The sequence below is a fragment of the Balaenoptera musculus genome, chromosome 11, assembly GCF_009873245.2.
Source record: "Balaenoptera musculus isolate JJ_BM4_2016_0621 chromosome 11, mBalMus1.pri.v3, whole genome shotgun sequence".
In the NCBI taxonomy this organism is placed as follows: Eukaryota; Metazoa; Chordata; class Mammalia; order Artiodactyla; family Balaenopteridae; genus Balaenoptera; species Balaenoptera musculus.
In genome coordinates, this window is record NC_045795.1 from 83,042,607 (window position 1) to 83,066,311 (window position 23,705).

Sequence of the window (23,705 nt, forward strand, 5' to 3'; positions counted from 1 at the left end):
ACCATCATGTCTCCCGTAGACTACTTCCACAGCCTTCATGCTAACTGCCCCCCTTGACCCGGGCCCGAGTCAATTCCTTCTTCTCATGGTGGCCATATTTATATATTAGATCATTTCCCTCCCCCGCTTAAAACTCTTCAGGGTCTCCTGATTTTCACAGAATAAAACATAAACTCCATCCCCTCTTCACCTCTCAAACCTTATGTCATGACAATCTTCCCTTCACCCTCAGTACTTCTCGCATTGGCCTCCTTTTCCTTCCTTCCTTTTCCAAGCCCGTTCTAACTTGCCGTCCCCACTGCTTACTTAGATCACTGTTTCTCCAGCTTGTCCCACAGCTGGCTCCATCTCATCGTTCCAACCCAACACACATGACCTTCCCTGACCACTATATCCTAAATACTATCAACCTATATTTGTGTTTTCTCTCCCCCTATTTATATCCTGTAGGATCCTGAAGTCACATTGTTTGATTGCTGGTTTCCTCCCCCCAAAAGAGAATGTAAGCTCCTTGAGGAGGAAGATCTTGCTTGTCCTATTCAGTGCTAAAGCCCCAGGGACTAGAACAAAGCACATAGTAGATACTCAGTGACTTTTTGTCAAATGAATGCGTGTGTTGCTTCAGATTAAATCAGGGCCCAACTTTTCAATGTTCCTTGTCCATTCAGAGTTAAAAGTCAATTCCTTGCCCAGAAGACAAGTTGTTAATTTGCAGAAGGGACATCTCTCTACATATGTAAATATCTTCGGTGTTACCCACAACTAGGTTAGCCTCCGACATAGAGTTCATTGCTCTGGAAACAGAAGATTCTTCGAAGACGTCAAATGAAACTTAAACCTAGCTGACAAGCTAAGATGACTCATACAGTGTGTCTTGACTTGGGGGAACAATTGCGTAGGTTGTCACCGCTGGAATTGAAGGGCTCAGAGTCTGAGTGGGTTGATCGGTATGTCACACGGACTGAGGCAGGCGGATATTTTTAAAGTGCTAAGAAAATTTGCTAGGATTCTCTGTGCTCTGGCCTGGCGTTCAGTATGGGGAGAGTTCATTTGGGGCCCAGGTAAGAGGATCAACTCTCTGAACTTTTAGATGGGGCACCATTTCAAGGTAATTTCACTCTGATTTGCAGAGTGAACTACAAAGTGGGAGTGACAGCCAATTTTCTGCAGAGTATCATGATTCAAAAATCACTTTTACACATTCATCATCTCTTCTGTTCCTCAGGGCAATTCCAAAAGCTTGGCCAAATGTAGTAATTATACCTATTTTATATATGGAGTATGCGAGTCACGATCCCACAATGAGTAAATACGGAAACTTGATTTAGAATCAAGATCTTAGGTCGTCTAGAGAGGTTAATGAACCAACAAGAGAGATACTGCAAAAGGCATTTTCAAAATCAACTTTTTTGAGGTATAATTTACATATAATAAAATACTCCCATTTTAAGTGTTCAGTTCATTGGATTTTGACAAATACATATACTCCTGTACCTACTACCACAATTAAGATATAGCACGTTTCATCCCCTGAAAAGTTCCTTCATGTCCCTCCATACTCCATTCTCTCCTTTACCACCTACCTCTGCCCCAGGAAGGCACTAATTTGATTCCTGTCACTGTATATTGACGTGCTTTTTCTAGAATCTCATACGAATTAAATTAGACAGTCTGAATTTTTTTTGCATCTGGCTCCTTTCACTCAGCATATTTCTGAGATACATTCATGTTTTTACACATATTAGTAGTTTGTTCTTTTTTATTGTTTTGTTTCATTTTACAGTATTCTCTTGTATGGCTATACCCCAATTTGTTTATCCATTCATCTACTGATAGATATTTGTCGGGTTTTTTTTTTTTTAATTGAGGTATAGTTGATGTACAGCATTATATAAGTTTCAGGTGTACATCATAGTGATTCACAATTTTTAAAGGTTATATTTCATTTATAGTTATTACAAAATATTTACTATATTCCCTGTGTGTACAATATATCCTTGCAGCTTATTTTATACACAATAGTTTGTACCTCTAAAACCCCTACCCCTATCCTGCCCCTCCCCCCTCCCCCCTCCCCTCTCCCCACTGGTATGCCCTGGTTTGTTCTGTTTATTTGTGCGTCTGTTTCTTTTTTGTTATATTCAACTAGTTTGTTGTATTTTTTAGATTCCACATATAAATGATATCATACAGTACTTGTATTTCTCTGTCTGACTTATTTCACTTAGCATAATACCCTCCAAGTCCATCTATGTTGTTGCAAATGGCAAAATTTCATTCTTTTGATGGCCAAGTAGCATTCCATTGTGTGTGTGTGTGTGTGTGTGTGTATCACAACTTTTTTTTCTGTGAATACTTTGGAGTGGAATGGCCAGGTCCTATGATAAGGGTATTTTTAATCTTATAAAAACTGAAAACTGTGGTCCAACATGGTTTTACAATTTTACATTCCTCCCAGCAGTGTATGAGAGTTCCACTTGCTCCAGGTCCTCACCAACACTTGGTATTGTCAGTCTTTTAATTTTATCCATTTTGATAGGTATGAGGTGGTACTTCACTGTGGTTTGAATGTGGGTTTCCTTGAGGCTAATAATGTTGAGCATCTTTTAACATGCTTATTGCCCGTCTATATAACTTCTGCAAAGGGAAATTTGAGAGGTAAGAGATATAAGTAATTTTATCTCTTATGTGCAAAAACTTGCTTTATTTTAGAAACAATTTCTGAAAAATATAACCTGGAAAAAGATTTATAAAAAGACTTATAAAATATTCAGATTATAAAAATCAAATATATTTAGAGGCTAAACTAAAAATAATGAAAGCAGTAATATGGTAGAAAATATCCACATTTTATTTACTTTGTATTTTTTACTATACATTCATCTAATGCTCTAAGAACCTAGGGGACCTGAATTTGCAGGAAGGGGCCGAGATTGAATTAACTTGATCTCAGCAAAGGGAAAAGCTTTGCTCTTTTCACTTCCAATTACTCTTTCTTCCCTAGACTTCATTTTATAGATCATGGGCTCAATTATTCACTGTATCTTTTTATATCTAGTCTCATAAAACTGTAAGGTGAATCATTACAAAATTAATATTCAACAGGCTTTATATAACTCTGCTTAATGCAATGTATAACTCAGATTTTTATCACCACAGGCCTCTCAAGATCTATAAATACGACTAAATTAATAAAACATCATGTATTTAACTCTAACAATCCCATCACAACCTCAACACCGCAAAACCACTAAATTTAAACTAGACAACCAGACAGACACTGATGACAGACATGGACTATATAGAAAAGGCCAAGCTCTGTATGAAGAGTCCCATGATGACAACCAAGGTCATGTTCTAACGCATTTGTTTTGAGAAACTCATAGTTGTAATAAAACTGAGCTTATTGTGCTTCTAGAGCACTCACACAGAAACCGCTCTGAATTTTTTATACCATATGGTCCCAAAAGAGTTTCTCACTCTTAAATAATCATCACCTCCCAGGTGCAAAAAAAAAAAAAGCTGATGAATGCATCTACTAGATACTACCTCCTAACCCCCGACCAAATAAATGTATATAATTTCCAGCCCAGAAGGAATCTTACAGATCTTTCAGTCCAATGATCACATTGTATAGAAAAGGAAACCAAGGCTGAGACAAGGGAAATTACCAGCCTAAGGTTAGACAATCTGTTAAAAACAGCTGGGTATTAAATTCAGATCTTCTAACTCTGACTCCAGATTCACTGTCTTGTGATTTTTTTTTCTTTTTAAGACTTTTCTCTCTGTTTTCAATAGTTATATAGGTTCAATGTAGAAATTTTTGAAAACTCAGAAAAGCACAAAGAAAAAAAAATCGCTGAATTGCCTCTAATCTCAAGACTCTGAGACAATCACTTTCAAACTCTGGGTGGGGCAGTATGATGCAGAAGCTAAGAGGGCCGCTTTTGGAGTCACACACTTGGCTTCATATCCTTGCTTATATGTTTAACAAGCTTGTGACCATGGAGAAGTTACTACACCCTCCTCAGCTGCAGTGCCCTTGTCAGTAAAATGGGGCTGACAGGGACACTCATCTCTTAGTGCTGTTGTGAGAATGAGGTGGGATGGAATTTGAAAAGCATTGCACACACTGCCTGGCAGTTAGCAGACACTCAATAAACATTAGCCATCATGTAAAGATGTGGCACATATATACAATGGAATATTACTCAGCCATAAGAAAGAATGAAATAATGGCATTTGCAGCAACATGGATGGACCTAGAGATGATCATAGTAAGTAAGTCAGACAGAGAAAGACAAATATCATATGATATCACTTATACGTGGAATCTAAAAAAATGATACAAATGAACTCATTTACAAAACAGAAAGAGACGCACAGACTTAGAAAACGAACCTAGGCTTACCAAAGGGGAAAGGTGGGGAGGGAAGAATAAATAAGGAGGCTGGGATGAACATATACACACTACTATATATAAAATAGATCAACAACAGGATCTCCTGTATAGCACAGGGAACTCTACTCAATACTCGTAATAACCTATACAGGAAAAGAATCTGAAAAAGAATAGATACATGTATATGTATAACTGAATCACTCTGCTGTACAGCTGAAACTAACACAACACTGTAAATCAACTATACTCCAATATAAAATTTTTAAAAAAAGAAAGGCAGAAAAAACCACATTAGCCATCATGATTTTATCCTTTTGGACACTGATCTATGCATATGTTCTTATTCTTTAAAAGGAGTCAATAAAGTCTGTGGCTTTATTTCACCTAATAGTACATCTGCCAGGAAAAGTCATTCCCCAGTTGCCTTTTCCACTACACGAAACTAGCCCAAAGAAATCCAAATGTAAACAGCTGTCTGGAGAGCCAGATACTGGGGTTCTAACCACTGAGAAGAAGTTCCCACAATCCAGCAAATATCTCAGAGTTTTGGGTAATGTCCCAGAAACAAGGCTGCAGCCGCCTTCCCTACCAAGTCCTGATGATGACCCCCTAGTGGAGCTTCAGAAAGAATATGGTCCCTGGCCAATTCCCTCGAAGTCTCAGCCCATTCAGAGCTCTGCCACCTCAGTGTTGCCAGGAACCAGAAGGGCTCAATGACCTTTCCACACCAGGGTCATCTCAGAGGATGGTTTGCGATATCATCATGACCACGCTGGTGACTTCCAGCTAATGCAGGGAAGGCTTTTAAGAATAAAAAGTGTCCTACTGTGATTTCTTCTCTTCTCCCTACCCTGCACAAAAAGAGAAAAAGGACTGTTTGCCTGGCAATGGTCAGTGACTGAGGAGTGACAGTGTAAGCAGTGCTGTGATAAGGTTTATGAAGCTGTACCCTGGATCAATGGAGAGTAAATTGTGATTGATTAGCAATGTCTGCAATGGAAGACAGCAACAGCAGGGTGGTACGTATGCCATGTTGCTGTCCTTTCTGATCTATTTCAATGTCCTCAATTTTATAGATAAGAGAACTAGGTTCATGACAATGAGGAAGCATGGCTCATTCAAGGTTACAGAGATAGTAATGACAAGGCTGATACCAGTAACCACTCCTAATGCTTTGTAGCTCAGTGTTCTTCTCTCCATGCCTGGCTACCTTTCTTCTCTGGTGGGCAGGATGGTTTCCTGTCTTATAACCATTAGGTGGTCCTGGCATGTTACAATCCATTCAGATACTTCTATGGCAAATAAGTTATGCCAAGATAATTTTAAAAACCCATCAGTCCCAGGTTTGCACCAAGGCCCTGGCAGCAGCTAGCACACAGCTGTTATGAGGATGCATAGTGTATTTTGACAAAAGACAGGTGGTTGGTTTTGTCATGTAGGTGAGATAACATAAAAGCAGAAAGACAGACCGGCAGGGAAAGAGAGACTTCTTCCCCAGACTCTAAATGGATTTCTTTTTTGCATTATGGAGCTCTAAATAAATAAAATACAAAATGAATGTTTACAATATTTCAGTTGTTGAGAAAGCAGCTATAGAGCTTTATTCCAATTTGTATCCTCTCCAGGAAAATGGAATTCAACATGAATTTTATAATGGTGGGAGGGAGAAGGCACACTCGTTTATCACTAAATATCTTCAACAGACATTTATTAAGTGCTTACGAGGTGCCAGGCATGTGCGAGGCCCCAGGGACGCAACAGGGGTCAGCAGAGAAATAGTTTCTGTCCTTCCATTCAGAGTCTATCGGGAAAGATGGACGATTAGTAAGCGTTGTAATAAGTGCACATATACAAACAAGAAGACAGGATTTAGGGTGCACGTGGGCTGGGGTGAAGGATTCTCAACAGGACCAGCATGCTGAACATGATTTGGAGCCACATAAAAAAAGAGTTCTGGAATCCTGTTTCCTGCCACTTACCTAGTGGGTAACCTTGAGCAAATCACTTAAACTTTTTACCCCAATTTCCTTATCTTGCAAAATAAAGCTGATAATTTCTACATTCTTTTTACCTATGCCAGGTATTGAGTTAAACTTTATTAAGTTCCCAGGGGAACCTGGCACAGAGTCTGAGTTCAACAAATATTTGTCAAATGAATGAAAGAATTGTTATCAAACACACATTGGATCTTTGATAGCAAAAGGGGCACTTTGGCAGGGCAGAGAGTGAGGAAACACAGAGGAACGAGACGAGACGTTAGTCCTGTCTTCTACCTAGTTAGAGAGACTGAGAATATATACTGTACTTACATGCACGCACGCACACACACACATATATATGTATGTGTAACAAATATATGGCAAAGTTATAAAGAACCATATTTGACGTGGCTGAGTAGGGAGAGCTCTACAGCGGGACTCTCCCTTGAGCCACAAATGAGATGTCCGTATGTAATGTTCAAATTTCTAATAGCCATATTAATAAAAGTAAAAAGACAGAATAAAATATTTAATCCAATATAGCCAAATAATGTCATTTCGACGTGTAAGCAATATGAGTTTATTAATGTGATATTTTACATGCTATTTTTGTGTGTGTCCTAAGCCTTCGAACCCTGTGTGTATTTTATATTTACATTACATCTCAATTTAGCCTGGCCACACTGCAGATGACCAGCAGCCATGGGTGGCTAATGGCTTCTGTACTGGACAGAAGTTTGGAGACAGGAGAGTTTGTTGAAGACAGAGGCACTCAGGTGGGCTTAAGGAGGAAGTGGGGCTTGAATAGGATGGACATTAAAAGCCCTGACTTTGGGTGTTTTTAAGAGCTCTCTCCGGGCATGAAGGCTTTGGTTGCAGCACCTTCTAGAAGTCTCCTTGACCTGGTGCATTCTGCCATGAGGAGTTTCTGAATCTACTCCCTGCTGGTGCAGATGCCACACTTGGATCTGGTTCATACCCTTTGCTGGCACCTCTGACTCCCACACTGCCCTTTCCTTCCTGGTACCCCTCACTTGGCACAGTGGCTGGTGTATGGGAAGCGCATATACGTAAAAGTGACTTCTTCGTTGCACTCTGTGGCTCTAAATAAACAAAACACAAAGTGAAGACTTGAGATAGCCAGGCTCTGGCTTCCAAAGCCACTAGGCCTGACAGAGCCCCCATTTGCCCTCCAGCCACAGAGAGTTAGGAGGTGAACAAATGCCAGAGCCACTCCTAGCAGAAAACTGACGGGGGCACACGCTCCAAGTGGGCAACAGATGGGCACATGGTCAGGCTGTGGGGCAAGCATTTGGCAGAGATGTACTAAGAAAAGAAGGAGACAACAGTCTGAAAATGGCCAAGTCCACTTCCTAAGGCGAGATGGAGTAGGGAGACCCACGTGGCCAGGAAGCGTGTGGTGACATGTACTAAAAAAGAATTTAGGTGGTGAATAAAACAGGAATGAGAAAGATGGATGTAAGAGGAGGAGGGCAGACACCCAGAAACCAAGAGTCATTTTACAGGCTGTCCCCCCAACAGCTTGGGACACCCTCAGTTAAGTAAGCCTCTGAAGCGTCCCCTCCTCTAGAGCCTAGGCTGGGTCACAGTGATGGCTGGACCCACATCTGCCCACCTTCTCCTCAGTCCTGTCTCACCCCAGAGTTAACATCCAGGCAGCAAACTCAGGCAAGTAAATAAGTAAGGAAGTGGCTTGGGGGCATGCATTCTCCCCAAGCTCCCTGCTGTGTCCCAAGCACAGAGTCACTATCGGTTTGAAGGAGGAATTTCTTAGTGGCCGCTAATCTTAGCTCAATAATATCATTATCAGAAAACACGTCCCTTGTGTAGAAGAAGCCCCCCACGACCCACCCACTGTCAGCAAGCGGCAGTATGACCCCAGTGTGCAGTATGACCCCAGGTCTTGCAATTTTTCCAAAGTTTTAAATATAGATTTTCTGTGACATTTTCCACTTTTAAAATGTTTGGAACTATGTCGATAAATGTTTAAATACTGTGCTGGGCCACACTGTGTGAGCCAAAGAAAGCAGACCGTGGGGCTGCCGGCTTGACATTTCTACTCTAGTTCAAAGAGACCCGGTCGTGGTCTGGCTCCACCATCATCAGGCCATTCTGAGGCTTAATTCAGATCATGCACGTGAAGGGCTTACCAGAGCTTCTGGCACATGGTGAAGGCAGTTAATAACTGGTGTCAGCTAGCTCTACAGAACTTCTGAGATTTATTTCTAACTATTACATAGGGAGCAGATCACAGGAAACCCCTGAAGACAAAACATCTGAAACTGGGCTCCTCTCCCACGAATGATTCCCTATCTCTTTATTTCTGTTTCATGGCTTAGATTTATGCCACTTTCATTTTACTTTCTCAATTCATGAAACTCAATCTGGTTGCACAAAGGAAGCAAGGGGGAAAAAAAAAAAAAGGTCAGGTGAAAGTGCAAGTTGGTATGAGTTTTCTAGAAAGTACTTTGGTAATGCTTAGCAAAAGACCAAAAAAATTTGTATACCTTTTGATTCAGGGATTCCACTTTAAGGAATTTGAGCCCAAGTAAAAAATGATGGTTTTTCATAAAGACTTAATCCTAAAATGTTTACGACAGGGAAGTCTAAAATAGAAACAATTAAGGAAATTAAATGCCCCTGAATAGGGGATTGGTTGCAAAAGTTATGATACACTAGATTGCTGACTTTTGTCCATCACATCCCCTCATGACTTTCAGAGCACTTATGATTTTCATTGTGTGTCCCTGGCAGTACACACCACGGGAGCAGACAGCCTGTCAGTCTTGTTCAACATTGTATGCACCACTATATATGAGCTGGCACATAATAGACACCAATAAATATTTAAATACATCCAAGACAGCTTATGTAGTATGATTCCATTTTTGTGGAAAAAAAATAGGTATGTGTTTCTGGAAGTTAAATTATTAGCGCTTTGTCCTAGACTGGGCCAAGCAAACTACAGTTTCAGGATTGTCTGCTGTTTTTTGTAAATAAAGATTTATTGGAACACAGTCATGCTCATTCTTTTACACTTTCTCTAGGATGGCTTTTGCACCATAATGCACAGTTGTTACAACACAGACTATCTGTTCCTTTAGAAAAAAGTTAGCTGACTCCCACTCTAGATGGTAGAAGTTCTTTCTGAGTGGTCTAATAAACACACACATGTGTATACATGTACATGTATATCTGTGTGTGTGTATTTTTTTTACATGACCACTTTTCCAACCAGACAAAAGATGGAATTATTTTTACAAAAGAAAGGAACGCAGAAAGAAACCGAAGAAGGACGGAGGGAGGTGGGAGGTACGGAGGGCAGAAACTGTTTATCCATATTTATCAATATAGAAAAATGTCCAAAATAAGTGAGAGGTTTAAATATGCTATGAACAGAACGCTGTCATTTTCATAATACCTGGATCACGTGCCAAAAGAAAATATACAAAAAGGTGAGCTTGGCTGTATCTAAGTAAGGAAAATATAAATGGCTACTATTTCTTTCTTTGATCTTCCTTGTATTTTCTAAAATTTCCAGAATAAAAATGCATTGCTTACATAATAAGAAAAAGAGAAATAAGTGATCTTGAACAGAAAGACAGAGAAAAGAAAATATGAATCTACGTAAAAAACAGGAATCTTTCTACCAGGATTTGGCCAGTAAGGGAGGGAACTCAGGGTGGGTCACAGGGGCGTTTGCTTCTTCACTGCACAAGGATCAGTACTGCACTCCAGTAAAATGAAAACATGGCAAAGGCAGAGGGGTTAATACCCAGGGCCAATTTTTTGTTTCCAAAAAATATTAAAGTCGGCACCCAATTTGCACTGATGTTTTCTCTTTACGTTAAAAAAAATTTTTTTTAAATACAGTTCCAGAGGACAGCTTACCATTTCTATCTAGATTAGAATATCAGTTTAGAAAAGACGGCCATTTGCAGAAAAATGGATGGAACTAGAGTTTATCATACGAAGTGAAGTAGGTCAGACAGACAAAAAAAAAAATATGATAGCACTTAAATGAGGAATCTAAAAAGATGACACACATGAACTCCCTAGCAAGACAGAAAAAGACTCAAAGACTTAGAAAACGAACTTGTGGCTACCAAAGGGGAAAGATGGGAGTGGGGAGGGATAAATTAGGAGGGTGGGATTAATATATCCACAGTAATATATATGTACGTGATCATCAAAGGACCTACTGTCGAGCACAGGGAAATCTACTCAACACTCTGTAATACCTTATATGGGAAAAGAATCCTAAAAACGATAGATATACGTATCTGTATAACTGAATCAGGTTGCAGTACACCCAAAACAAACACAACACTGTAAATCAACTATATCCCAATATAAAATAAAAATTAAATTTCAAAAGAAAAGGAAAGAGAAGAAATGCCAACGATATTCCCTTCAGGGCTCGGTGACCTAGGCTGGTGTCACATCCCTGGAGCCAGAGCAGCCTTGGGTCCCAAGTCTAGACGTGGTGGAGGTGAGGGAATCGGGAGCAGGTGCCAGCAAATAAGCCTCTCTTGGACCTGACAGGCGGACCACAACCTCCAGATGCAGGCGGGCCCTCCTCCAGCTCAACCAAGCCTAGTGCACCCGAAGGTCGGTGGACCCTCACGCTGCATGAGCTTTGAAAAGTCCCCTGGTCTCCAAGTCTCCTGGTGGTGGGGTTCCCATGGGCAGCCTCCTTCCTCGGAGTCTCCCCACCTCCGTACGACAGCAAGCTCAGCATAGCGGTTTTGGCAGGGCTTGGGAATTGTCGTGGGGCGTGGGGGGGGGGTGAAGGGTAAGGAGGAAGAAGTAAGGACACACGAGCTCTGGGGTGTTTCTTCTGCCACAGTCCACTCGAATTCACAACCCAGTAACAGGACTTTCTTTAAGGCTCTGGTTGCCGCGGTAACCCGAGTGGGGCATGAAAAAATGCTGCCACCTTGTGGACATTTCCCATAACAACAACTTTAAAACCAGTGCTAAATTATCCCCCTAAGGGACACTTTATAACAAGGCCTGTGGGGCTCTAAGGCAGGGGTCCCCAGCCTTTTCGGCACCAGGGACTGGTTTCATGGAAGACAATTTTTTTATGGACAGGGGCGGGGATGGTCCAGGAAGTAATGCAAGCGATGGGGTGGATGGTTCCAGCGGTAACAGGAGAGCTGGGGGGGATCGTTTAGTCGGTAATGCGAGCAAAGGTTCAGGTGGCAATGGGAGTGATGGGGAGCGATGGGGAGTCGCAGATGAAGCTTCGCTAGCTCTCCCGGTGTTCACCTCCTGCTGTGAGGCCTGGTTCCTAACAAGTCGAGGCCCGAGGGTTGGGGACCCCTGCTCTAAAGGACACCTGCCCTCAAGAAATATCCTGGGGTAACTGATCGAAAAAGAATTCAAATCAGGGCGGACTTTTAAGAAACCAATTTCAAGAGGTAAATTTAATGCACACTGTTTTGTTTTTGTTTTTGATTTTTTTTTTAAGCACATGAAAAGATGCTCCACATGGCTAATTATTAGAAAGTCGCAAATCAGAACTAGAACAAGGAATCACCTCACACCAGTCTAAATGGCTATCTTCAAAATCTACATACAAAATATGCAGGAGAGGGCACGGAGAAAAGGCAACCCTCCTAAGCTGTTTCTGGGAATGTAAGTTGGTAACAGCCACAGTGGAGTACGCTATGGAAGTTCCTTAAAAAACGAAAACATTATCCGGCAATCCCATTCGTGGACCTATACGTGGAGCAAAAAGCATAATTCGAAAAGATACATGCACCCCGACGTTCACTGCAGCACTATTTACAAGGACCAAGACATGGAAGCAAACAAAATGTCCAGCGATGGATGGATAAAGAAGATGTGGTGTAAATCCTTGTTAAGTTGTAAATTATTGTAAACTATACTTCAACAATAAGAAATGAAAAAGAAAACATTTTCTGGTCAAGTAGCCGGACATTTTCATGATTTCAGTCTCAGCCAAGGTGAGTTTTTGGCAAATTTGACAGCTCCCATTAACGCTTCCACTGTCCTTCTCTGCTTCTGTAGAGGTAGGCAAGGTAAGAACCCTGTGGCAACCCTCCACAACGAGGGAGCTGTGGACAAATGCCCCGGCCTCTGGGCCTCAGTCAGGGTCCTTGCAGAAATGAGCACCAGTTGCCCACGGAGATGTCTTTCTTGGCTTTTTCTCCTTCCCTGCTCTCACAGCTGCCCCCACTCCTCCCTCCTGCTTCCTGGAAATCTCCCAAATTATCCTCCTGCACCCAAGATCCCGCTTTAGGTTCTGTTTTGGAGGAACTCAAACTAAGAGAGTTCACGAGGAAATATTAAACCAGTAATAAGAATTACACCATAGAGCTTCAGAAAGCTCCCATAGATGGTGTGAAATAGAACTCATTAGTTTCCAGGACATATTCCTCCACTGTACAGCTACTTATTAGACTTCTACAATGGGCCACACATGTGCTGGGTATGTAATTGTAATAGGGAAGAACAACTCTGACTCCATATTACATCTGTTTCTTTCACTTTAACCTTTGTATTCTAGTGCTTTTGCTACAAGTTAATAATGTTGCTTGAAATATACAGGGTAGCCCATTCTCAAGGCTCTGACCTTTAAAGGTATGACACTTTTCCATTCTGATAGAGATAAAATGTTGCAGAACAGAGAATAAGATTTGTTGCAGGTATACTGAAACATCATGACCTGACCTCTGGGCAGCTGCAAGAACAAAGGGTTCCGAAACCAAGAAGTTTGCACCAACCAACCACACGCCCTCCCCTTTTAGTATAAAAGAAGCCTGAATTCTAACTTGGGTAAGACAGTTCTTTGGGAAACTATTCACTATCTTCTCCATCTGCTGGCTTTCCGAATAATCGTCTCTCAATTTTTTGGCCTGCTGTGTGGCAAGCAGTACGAGCCTGGACTCAGTAACATAATGGTGAACTAGTAAATACAGTCTATACTTACGAACATTAAACAAGCACTATGTAAATTGCATTATGGAAGTATAGGAAAATATAGGAAAGTTAATGTCTAGGAGAAAAAATGTTTTCCCCTCTACTCTTCTGAGTTTTTAGCTGAGACACCTGTAATAAAAGATTAATAAGAGAAAAACAAGCAGAAGGTTATTAACATTTGGCTCATGTATATATGGGAGATACCCAGGGAAAAATAAGTACTCAAAGAGATGGCTTGAGAATTCAGGATTAAATACCATCTTTACAGGGAAAGGGAAGGGGGCATGTAGGCCTCTTAGGGGAGAGTAAATGATTTTTAAAAAAGATGAATGGCGCTGTAAAAGAACAGATGAGAGGTTTGATAGTTTGTGACAAGGTTTTTGACTGGGTGTGGTGTGGACTTCTAGTTTCCTCTCCTGTGATGAATCAATCTTCCCTGGAGTTTCCCGGGGAGGGGATTTATGACAATTGAGCTCCTTCTGAAGGATCTGTTTCTAGGCAGATAAGGGCAGTTCAGAGACTACCATATTAAGTGAAATAAGCCAGGCAGAGAAAAACAATATCATATGATATCAGCTGTATGTGGAATCTAAAAAAAAAAAAAAAAAAAAGATACAAATGAACTTATTTACAAATCAGAAATAGACCCAGAGACATAGAAAATAAACTTATGCGGGCTTCCCTGGTGGCGCAGGGGTTAATAATCCGCCTGCCAATGCAGGGAACACAGATTTGAGCCCTGGTCCGGGAAGATCCCACATGCCACGGGGCAACTAAGCCCGTGCTCCACAACTACTGAGCCTGCGCTCTAGAGCCCGCGAGCCACAACTACTGAAGCCCGTGCACCTAGAGCCCGTGCTCCACAACAAGAGAAGCCACCGCAATGAGAAGCCCGCGCACCGCAATGAAGAGTAGCCCCCGCTCGCCACAACTAGGGAAAGCCCGCGCACAGCTACGAAGACCCAACGCAGTCAAAAATAAAATAAATAGATTAGAGAGCGGGACGTTCGGCTTGCGACCGGGAACGTCTTAGTCGTACACAGAGAAAGAACGATTTAAAAATGGGTGATGTTGAGAAGGGCAAGAAGATTTTTGTTCAGAAGTGTGCCCAGTGCCATACTGTGGAAAAGGGAGGCAAGCACAAGACTGGGTCAAATCTCCATGGCCTGTTTGGGCGAAAGACAGGTCGGGCTGTCAGATTCTCTTACACAGATGCCAACAAGAACAAAGGCATCACCTGGGGAGAGGAGACACTGATGGAGTATTTGGAGAATCCCAAGAAGTACATCCCTGAAACAAAAATGATCTTCGCTGGCATTAAGAGGAAGGGAGAAAGGGCAGACTTGATAGCTTACCTCAAAAAAGCTACTAATGAGTAATAGTTGGCCACTGCCTTATTTATTATGAAACAAATGTCTCATGACTTTTTATGTGTACCATATTTAAACTGATCTCATACACTAGAATTCAGATCATGAATGGCTGATGTAATATTTCTGTCCTGATTTAAATAAGATTGGCTTGTGGCTAAATGAATATGGTCAGCTTTTTGAATTCTGATAGTAGTTCTGGTTCAGCAAGTACTATCACTGTTTTCCCCTTCTAAAGAGATGATTAAACTTGAATAAGGAATGTTAAACTTTTCAGGGATATGGTGAATGCCTTCTCAAACCCTATAGGAGATTGGTTTTATATTTAGATTTCTATAACTGGTTATATTAATATATTTAAATATTGAGAAGCTCCCTTCACTGTCTCATAGACCAGCAAGATTCACCTGTGTTTCAAGTTGTGTTCATTCACCTGTTAAGGCAAGGGCTGAAGATACACTGACAATGTCCACTTTACCTTTTTTGGTCTTAACTGTGACAATTTAATTAAAATTCTCCATCTAAAAAAATAATAATAATAAAATAAAATAAATTATTTAAGAAAATAAACTTATGGTTACCAAAGGGGAAAAGGGCAAGGGAGGGATAAATTAGGAGTTTGGGATACATACTGCAATATATAAGACAGATAACCAGGGCTTCCCTGGTGGCGCAGTGGTTAAGAATCCGCCTGCCAACGCAGGGGACAGGGGTTCGAGGCCTGGTCCAGGAGGATCCCACGTGCCGCGGAGCAACTAAGCCTGTGAGTCTGCGAGCCACAACTGCTGAGCCCGTGTGCCTAGAGCCTGTGCTCCACAAGAGAGGCCACGGCAATGAGAAGCCTGCGCACCGCAACGAAGAGTAGCCCCCGCTCGCCGCAACTAGAGAAAGCCTGTGTGCAGCAAGGAAGACCCAACGCAACCAAAAATAAAAATAAATAAAATTTTAAAAAAAGAACAACAACAGATAACCAACAGGGATCTATGGTAAAGCACAAGGAACTACACTCAATATTTTGTAATAACCCATAAGGGAAAAGAATCTGAAAAACAAAAAAATATATATATGTATATATATAAATAAATAAAACTGAATCACCGTGCTACACACCTGAAACTAATACAACATTGTAAATTAACTATACTTCAATAAAATATATATATATATATTTTTTAAGTGTCTATATCTCAAAATAATCAATATACCAACAAAGCAGCATATTTTGTGTGGCATGTCCAGAACTCCTAAAGTTGTAACTTTCACTAAATGTTGCCTTCTCAAAAAACTCATGCTGAATCATTTCAGACTAGGTTCAACTGGGCCTTAAAGTAGGAGTTAGCCAAAGAGTAGGCAAGGGCTATTTCCTACGTACAAGGACTGAACGAGGAACGTGGACGTCTGAGCTATCCAACCATGTTAAAGGTTTGAGGACTTCAAAACTTATACAGTCACCAAACATCCTCCCCTTTCATTTCACATGGGTTAAATATCCCAAGAGCTGAACAAATGCTTGGACACTTTCAGGGTATTAATTCCCAAGAGGATCAAAGTTGGCTGTTAAGATTTAAACATGGCCTGGAAAAGCACCCTTGCAGTCAGACACTGCACCTGGTGGATTCTCTTCTTGTTTGACTGGGGAGAGCAGAGAGCGTGGCTCTCCTACCAGGTGGCAAAAGGCACTCTAACTTGTTTCAAAGACCCACAGCGTCAGGTTCACAAAGATGTCACTTTAAACTGGTTTGAAGGGCGCCTGCCTGCTGATTCCCCCAAGCAGCCTCAGAAGAATCTGATCCTTACAAACCTCCAGGGCACACACACTCCCTGAGAACGTGAATCAGCTGAATTCTTTCTGAACACGTGCACTTTTGCACGGTGCTTTCTATGCTAACAAAAGGCAATAAATATGTCTTTGGTGCTTCTGTGTTTATGATCGATGGGCTTTTTCCTTATAGCAGTCTTGTAAGAGTTTGCCTTCTTATTCTCGCTGCATACTAATACTTGAAACATTTTAGTAAATCACGGTTCTCTGGTTCCTACTTCAGGATCATCTAACTGATTTAATGAGCTCTGTCTAATTATCGCATTTCACCTTTCACATGAGAGTGCAGCAATGTTTTGGCTGAAATAGCTGGTAATAGCTCAAACACTCAGAAAGGAAAAAAAATGAGGACGGGTAATGCAGGACTCACAACAGTTCATTTTACGCCAGATAGAATTCTTAAAGATAGACGTACACTGGGGCTTCGCTGGTGGCGCAGTGGTTGAGAATCTGCCAATGCAGGGGACACGGGTTCGAGCTCTGGTCTGGGAAGATCCCACATGCCGCGGAGTGACTAGGCCTGTGAGCCACAATTGCTGAGCCTGTGCGTCTGGAGCCTGTGCTCCGCAACAAGAGAGGTCGCGATAGCGAGAGGTCCGTGCACCGCGATGAAGAGTGGCCCCCACTTGCCGCAACTAGAGAAAGCCCTCGCACAGAAACGAAGACCCAACACAGCCATAAATAAATAAATAAATAAATAAATAAAATTAAAAAAAAAAGATATACGTACATAGCTATACTATGTATACCTTCATTAATTAATTCATTCATACATTCATTATATATTCATTATGTGTGCTCCAGGCATCTCAAAAGACAACAGATCAGCTTAAACGGCTCTTTCTTAGGTCTGCGTCCATTTTGAGGGGCATAAAACACGATGGTTTATAACTCTTAAACTAGACTGTGTATATTTACAGCCCGGCCTCACCATTTCTTAGCCATGTGACCTTGGGCAAGCCAATTAACCCACCTGTTTCCCCATCTGTAAAATGGGGGCTATTATAGTAGCTACCATCACAGGACTACTGTGAACATTAAATGTCAGTACATACAAAGCATGTAAAAAAAGTGCCTGGAGCATAACAGGCATTTTGTAATTGTTGCCTCTTGTGTTTCTGTCGTATTGTGTCTTGTCTGTGTCGCAAGTGGCAATTGCAATTGCCTATCTACTTATCTATTTTTTACTAGTTATCTATTACGTATTGTTTGTTTGCCTCCTTCATCAAACCATAGTAACCATAAAGACAGAGACTAAACTCCCTGAGCCTGGCATTGTGCTTGGCTTACAGTGAAACACCCAATCAATGTTTGCTGAATCAGTGAACCAATGAATGAATGATTCTTTTTTGGGATGTGTAACCCCTCTCACTCTTGACAAGCTTTTCACTTAAGAGATTTCTGTGGCACATGTCTATCAAATGCCATTTGCTGGAAATTCCACATGGTTTTCTATCCAGATGGTGCCCATGACAAAGCGAAGGCGTTCTGGCATGCAGGAAAGTTAGGGTGCCAGATGCCAAGCCAAGTCACTGTATTATTCATTATCAAATGTTGTTGGCCAGGGAGCTGATTGCTGCCAGCTGAGCCCCACAGTGGTCCAGTGAAGAGGCTGGTTTCTAACAGAAGCTAGGATCATCACTGGGGAGGGAGGGTGTGGCAGAAGGAAGATGGGGGTTAAAAAGGGAGAAGTTTCTCAGACTTGTCTTGGCTTTGCAACCTTGGGCAAGTCACTTCACCTCTCTGGGCCTCTCAGCTTAGTGTTTTTATAAATGCAAGGCACAAATTGTCATCAGTACTTCCCAAACCTGGCTGTGCACCAGAATCTGCGGGAAAGCTTTTTAAAATACTGATTCCTCTAGGCCAGCAGTCAGCAGATTTTTTCTATAAAGGGCCAGATAGGAAATAGTTTAGACTTTGTAGCTTGTATGATGTCTGTTGCAACTGCCATGCTCAAGTCTCCCACTATGTCATCAAAGCAGCCCAGGATGAAATGTACACAAATGAAGTGGCTGGATTTGGCCAGCTTCCCTGGGGTCCATGGTTTGCTGACCCCTGCTCTAGGCCAGGTGTGGCCTCCCTGGATAAGCACCAATTTTCTGCTTATTTACAAAAGCTCCTCCAGATGATCTAGAGAGGCGGCTGCACTTGGGATCTACCAGATTAGACGCTATAAGCCTTCTTCCAGCCTTCACTGGAGCTTTGATTCTCTATTTATTTTCACTGTGAGAAGTGGCTCCTCTCAGTCAACACTATTTAGACAGTGATCTTAATAGTCTTTCAAATGCATACCACTTGGGTATTAGCTTTCTACATCTGAAGTTTTTACTCTCTCAAAATTCATTCTCTATTCTACCAGGAGAAGTTTGAACAGCCCTTTTCACTACGTTTAGACCTAAAGCACTTCTGTGTGTGATATGCCTTGTCAGTTCTTTGTAAGTGACAATTTCACTGCTAACTTACAAATGAGAAGTTTAATATTATCCTGTCTAGGCCCTAAAGGGCTACGATAAGGTGAGCCTCCACTTAAGAAAGGATAATACATAAAAATATGAAATTATGAAACAGTTACGGGCGTTTATAGTGTTGGGGTAGAATTTCCTTTGTATGGAGAATTCCCTTTCTACTAAAGTCATGACTGTTGGGTGACAATACATCCTGGTTTCCTACAGACAGTCCTAGTTTTCACCTGTATTCCCTGAGCAATTAACATAGCGCCCCCTTTCATTCTCAAAAATGTCCAAACTGGGTGATAAATTACATGGTTGCATGGGCGACCTTGAGGGAAAACAGTCAAAACGAATGTTCCATTCATTTTGCACTTTCTAAGAGACAGGCACTGCTCTGAGGGTTTTAATGATATTGTCCCAATTAATCATTACAGTATTTTGCTGATGGCTGACGTCTCTAGGTTGGGTTTCCTCAAAAGCAGGCCCTGAGGCAAGGATTTGGGGACAAGTAGTTTTGGGGGAAATGCTCTTAGGAAGCACAGGTAGGGAAGCGAGGAAGCAAGGCAGGGAAAGGAAGGAAGCCAGTCCACAGTACCTTTGTGAGTAGGTTACGGCCCTGAAGAAGCAGGGCTCAATTTCCCTGGGAACCCTCTAAGAGATCATGTCAGCATGCCCTCAGGAGGGGCAGGGAACCAACAGTTTTATTCCACAGTTCCCACCCCTCGCTGGTTGAGGGTCACCCCTGGAGATGTTCACTCACCCTCCTGCATGTGTGGCCTGTCCCACAATTAGAAGGACCCCACTCCTGTGGCTAGAGAATGAATGTGCTCAGGTGAACAACACAAAGAGCCTTGTCAGTGTGTGTAGAACTGTCCGCAGACAACCTCCAGGGTAGGCCCAGGGCACCAATAGCTTCCTGTGTTTGAATCCTAGTTGTACCATCATCACCTACATGCTCATGGGCAAGTCACTTAAGCTCTTAAGTCTCGGTTTTTCCACCTGTAAAATGGGGTAACAACAGTATGTGCCCAGAGTTTTTATGAGGCCTAAATGAGATCAGATAAGCACAATGGTCATCTGTCACTTCTCCCTGTCCAACATCCACATCGTCTTCCTTTGGCACACTCCCTGGATCCTCTTTAGAAGAATCAGCCTCTCTAAGTCCCTGGTGTTTGAGAGGGAGGGAGACTACTCCCAGCTCCAGGGGTAGAACGGGACTGGTCCCTCTGAGCATCACATTCTCCTGGCCATCACTGGTTTAGATCCGGGTACGGAATCCATGCTGGATCAATGGGATCTCAGTGTGGGACTTCCTGCTGCAACTAATAAAACGGAGAGTTCCCTTCACAATAGCCAAGACATGGAAACAACCTAACGTCCATCAACAGATGAATGGATAAAGAAGATGTGGTATATATATATACAGTGGAATACTACTCAGCCATAAAAAAGAATGAAATAATGCCATTTGCATCAACATGGATGCAACTAGAGATTTTCATATTAAGTGAAGTAAGAAAGAGAAATACCATATGATATCACTTATATGTAGAATCTAAAATATGACACAAATGAACCTATCTATGAAACAGAAGCAGACTCACAGACATAGAGAACAGACTTGTGGTTGCCAAGGGGGAGGGGGTTGAGGGAGGGATAGATTGGGAGGTTGGGGTTAGCAGATGCAAACTATTATATATAGAATGGATAAACAGCAAGGTCCTACTGTATAGCACAGGGAACTATATTCAATATCCTGGGATGAACCATAATGGAAAAGAATATTAAAAAAAGAATGTATATATATGTATAACTGAGTCACTTTGCTGTACAGCAGAAATTAACACACCATTGTATATCAACTATACTTCAATAAAAAAATAAATAGAAATTTTAAAAATTAAAAGGAGAGTTCCCTTTCCTCTTGGGTGTTGAAGAAATGGGAGCCAGCCAGGAGCTGTTAGGCAACTGCCCAGAGAGAGCCCCAATGAGGAAGAAAGCACAACCAAAAGATGCGCTTAACTGGGCCTGAAGCTACCTCTGAAAATGCCAGTCAGACCAGTAAATAAATTCTCCTGTTGGCCTAAACCATCCTCAACTGATAGATATTGCTCCTAGCAAAGAGCAAATGTTCCATGTTAGCTACCATTACTGATAACATGAAAACAGATCAAATTTCTCCTGCTACTTTTTCTTCCCCTGTTTTGCCTGGATTATTTATTTGTTTTAAGGTTTTGGTTTTTGTTTTTAAATCACAGATAATTTCAAACAGATGCAAAAGCTTAGAGAAAAGTATAATGAACCCCCATGAACTCCAACAATGATTAATTCATGGGTAGCCTTGCTTTGTCTGTGCTCTACCCATTTCTCCTCTCCCATGGTATTTTGAAGCAAATCCCCAACATATACCTTTTCATTCATATTTTTTTCAGATCCTTTTATAGTGTTTCCTTTTGTAGTAGACACTGTCGGTGTTCTACCCATCATCCCTGTCCTCAATGAGTCCATCCAAGATTGTTCCTTTTCTTTCAAATCTTCCCCTACTCAGCCAGAGATGCAGATGTCACTCAAGCCCCTGCGGTGGACCTGTTTGGTCCAGGGTTAGTTCCATTCTAACTAACAGGAATGGGGTCAGGAATGTGCCTCAATATCAGCTGTTAAAATATGAATGGGACACTGCTGGGAAATTTTTTGCTTCTGGGAACATTTCTGCTCTCCTAAGAAGCAGCCACAAATAAAATGGTCTCTCTTTCTCCTGTGAATGTTGTCCAGCCTGGATGTGATGCTCAGAACTGGAACATTAACATTTGCCACTGGCTTGAAGATGAAGCTAATATTAAGTATGGCAATAAACGCTGGAGAGGATGTAGAGAAAAGGGAACCCTCCTGCACAGTTGGTGGGAATGTAAATTGGTGCAGCCACTAAGGAGAACAGCATGGAGGTTCCTTAAAAAACTAAAAATAGAGCTACCATTTGATCCAGCAATCCCACTCCTGGGCATATATCTGGAGAAAACCATAATCCAAAAGGATACATGCACTGGAATGTTCACTGCAGCACTATTTACAATAGCCAGGACATGGAAGCAACCTAAATGTCCGTCGACAGAGGAATGGATACAGAAGATGTGGTACATATATACAGTGGAATATTACTCAGCCATAAAAAAGAATGAAATAATGCCATTTGCAGCAACATGGATGGACCTAGAGATTATCGTATTAAGTGAAGTAAATCAGGCAGATTAAGACAAATATCATATGATATCACTCATGTGGGATCTAATTTTTAAAAAACATATAAATGCACTTACTTACAATACAGAAACAGACTTAAGAGATATCGAAAACAAACTTATGGTTACCAAAGGGGAAACGTGCGGGGGGGGGGGGGGGGTTGGGGGGGTGATAAATCAGGAGCTTGGAATGAACGTACACACACTACTATATTACCAACAAGGACCTACTACATAGCAAGGGAACTCTACTCAATATTCTGTGATAACCTATATGAAAAAAGAATTTTAAAAATATATGTATATGTATAACTGAATCACTTTGCTGTACACCTGAAACTAACACATCATTATAAATCAACTATACTCCAATAAAATTAAATTTAAAAAAAAATAAAAGAATGGCAGAGGACCGGGAGAAGGAAGTTGAGCCCTGAATGATATGATTGAGCCGCTAAATCAAGCAACCTGAAAGCTTGCCCCGTCTCTGCACTTGCTGTTCTGAGAGTTAAAATTCTGCTTCACTGTTTAAGCCTGTGTGAATCCAGGAATCTGCTATTTGCTGCTGAAAGCACCCAATTTTGCCATCAATACAGACCTATACAGTTTGGGTTCAAAATTCCAGAGTGAGGAATCAGATTAGGATGATCTAACAAAGATGTCCTAAAAGCAAGTCCCTTAACCCAGAAAAAAGTTCATTTCTTTCTCATAGAAGAGTTTGCAGAGGTGGTCCTGGACAGGTTAAGGTGGCTCTACAATTATCAGGACCAAGTTTCACCTGCATCCTTCTCAGGCAGCTTCCATCTTCTCATCTCCACCAGCTGCTCTGCCTCCCACCAGCACATACACCCTCCAGCCAACAGGGAGAGACAGAGATAATGTGGATACCCAGTGCCTGCAAGGGTACAACCCAGAAATTAATCACACACATCACAGCTCATTGGCTGGAGGTAACAGCCAACTGCAACAGAAGGCTGAGAAATGTGGTTATTATTCTGGGTGGTCTTATGTCCAGTCCTATTTCTACTAGAAAAAAGGAAAAATAAATACGGGGGCACAGCTAGCAGTCTCCACTAGGGAAATAGCAGGGAGGGTTAACTGGATTCGTTTCAACGGACAATTTTTAATTAAAAAGACTTGAGAATGTAAACAAGATTTGAAAAGGGATGTTCTTCAGCACTCTCCCAAAGATTGAACTGAACCTATTTACTCAGAAATAGGTAAAATGATACATCCCTTTTATCTCTCCTTTTTTGGTAGATCTCAGAAGGATTCCAACAGTCAGTAATCCCATATTAGCCCAGTTTATTACCTTGTGTACATGAAATTAACAACTGAATTTCACCGATTTCCCTTAATTCCAAATGTCTTTTCCTCAATTAGGCTGCATAACTATGGTTTAATTATATTCTGTTTGATAGTCACCAGAATCCCATAGCAAGCTTCTCTTTCACAATCCTATTATTAGTCAGGGTAA

At 41.5% G+C, this 23,705-nt stretch overlaps 1 protein-coding gene and 1 long non-coding RNA gene across 3 annotated transcripts; one reads left to right on the forward strand and one right to left on the reverse strand.

Moving 5' to 3' along the window:
- Positions 1-4,310: 4,310 nt before the first annotated feature.
- Positions 4,311-22,388, reverse strand: LOC118903342. 2 transcript variants are annotated; one of them, XR_005021781.1, is made up of 2 exons: positions 22,348-22,388; positions 4,311-4,401 (listed from the first exon to the last, which is right to left on the reverse strand). It is a non-coding gene; the product is annotated as an uncharacterized LOC118903342 (long non-coding RNA). The 2 variants fall into 2 exon arrangements; XR_005021782.1 differs by lacking the exon at positions 22,348-22,388 and adding an exon at positions 15,295-15,349.
- Positions 14,353-14,863, forward strand: LOC118903341 (cytochrome c-like). The gene has a single exon (XM_036868318.1). The coding sequence runs from the start codon at positions 14,415-14,417 to the stop codon at positions 14,730-14,732; it is 318 nt and encodes a 105-aa protein (XP_036724213.1). The 5' UTR covers positions 14,353-14,414; the 3' UTR covers positions 14,733-14,863.
- Positions 22,389-23,705: the final 1,317 nt, after the last annotated feature.

What these genes read in the sequence shown, in the direction of transcription:
- LOC118903341 (XM_036868318.1), top strand. Translation starts at nt 14,415, where the DNA reads ATGGGTGATGTTGAGAAGGGCAAGAAGATTTTTGTTCAGAAGTGTGCC.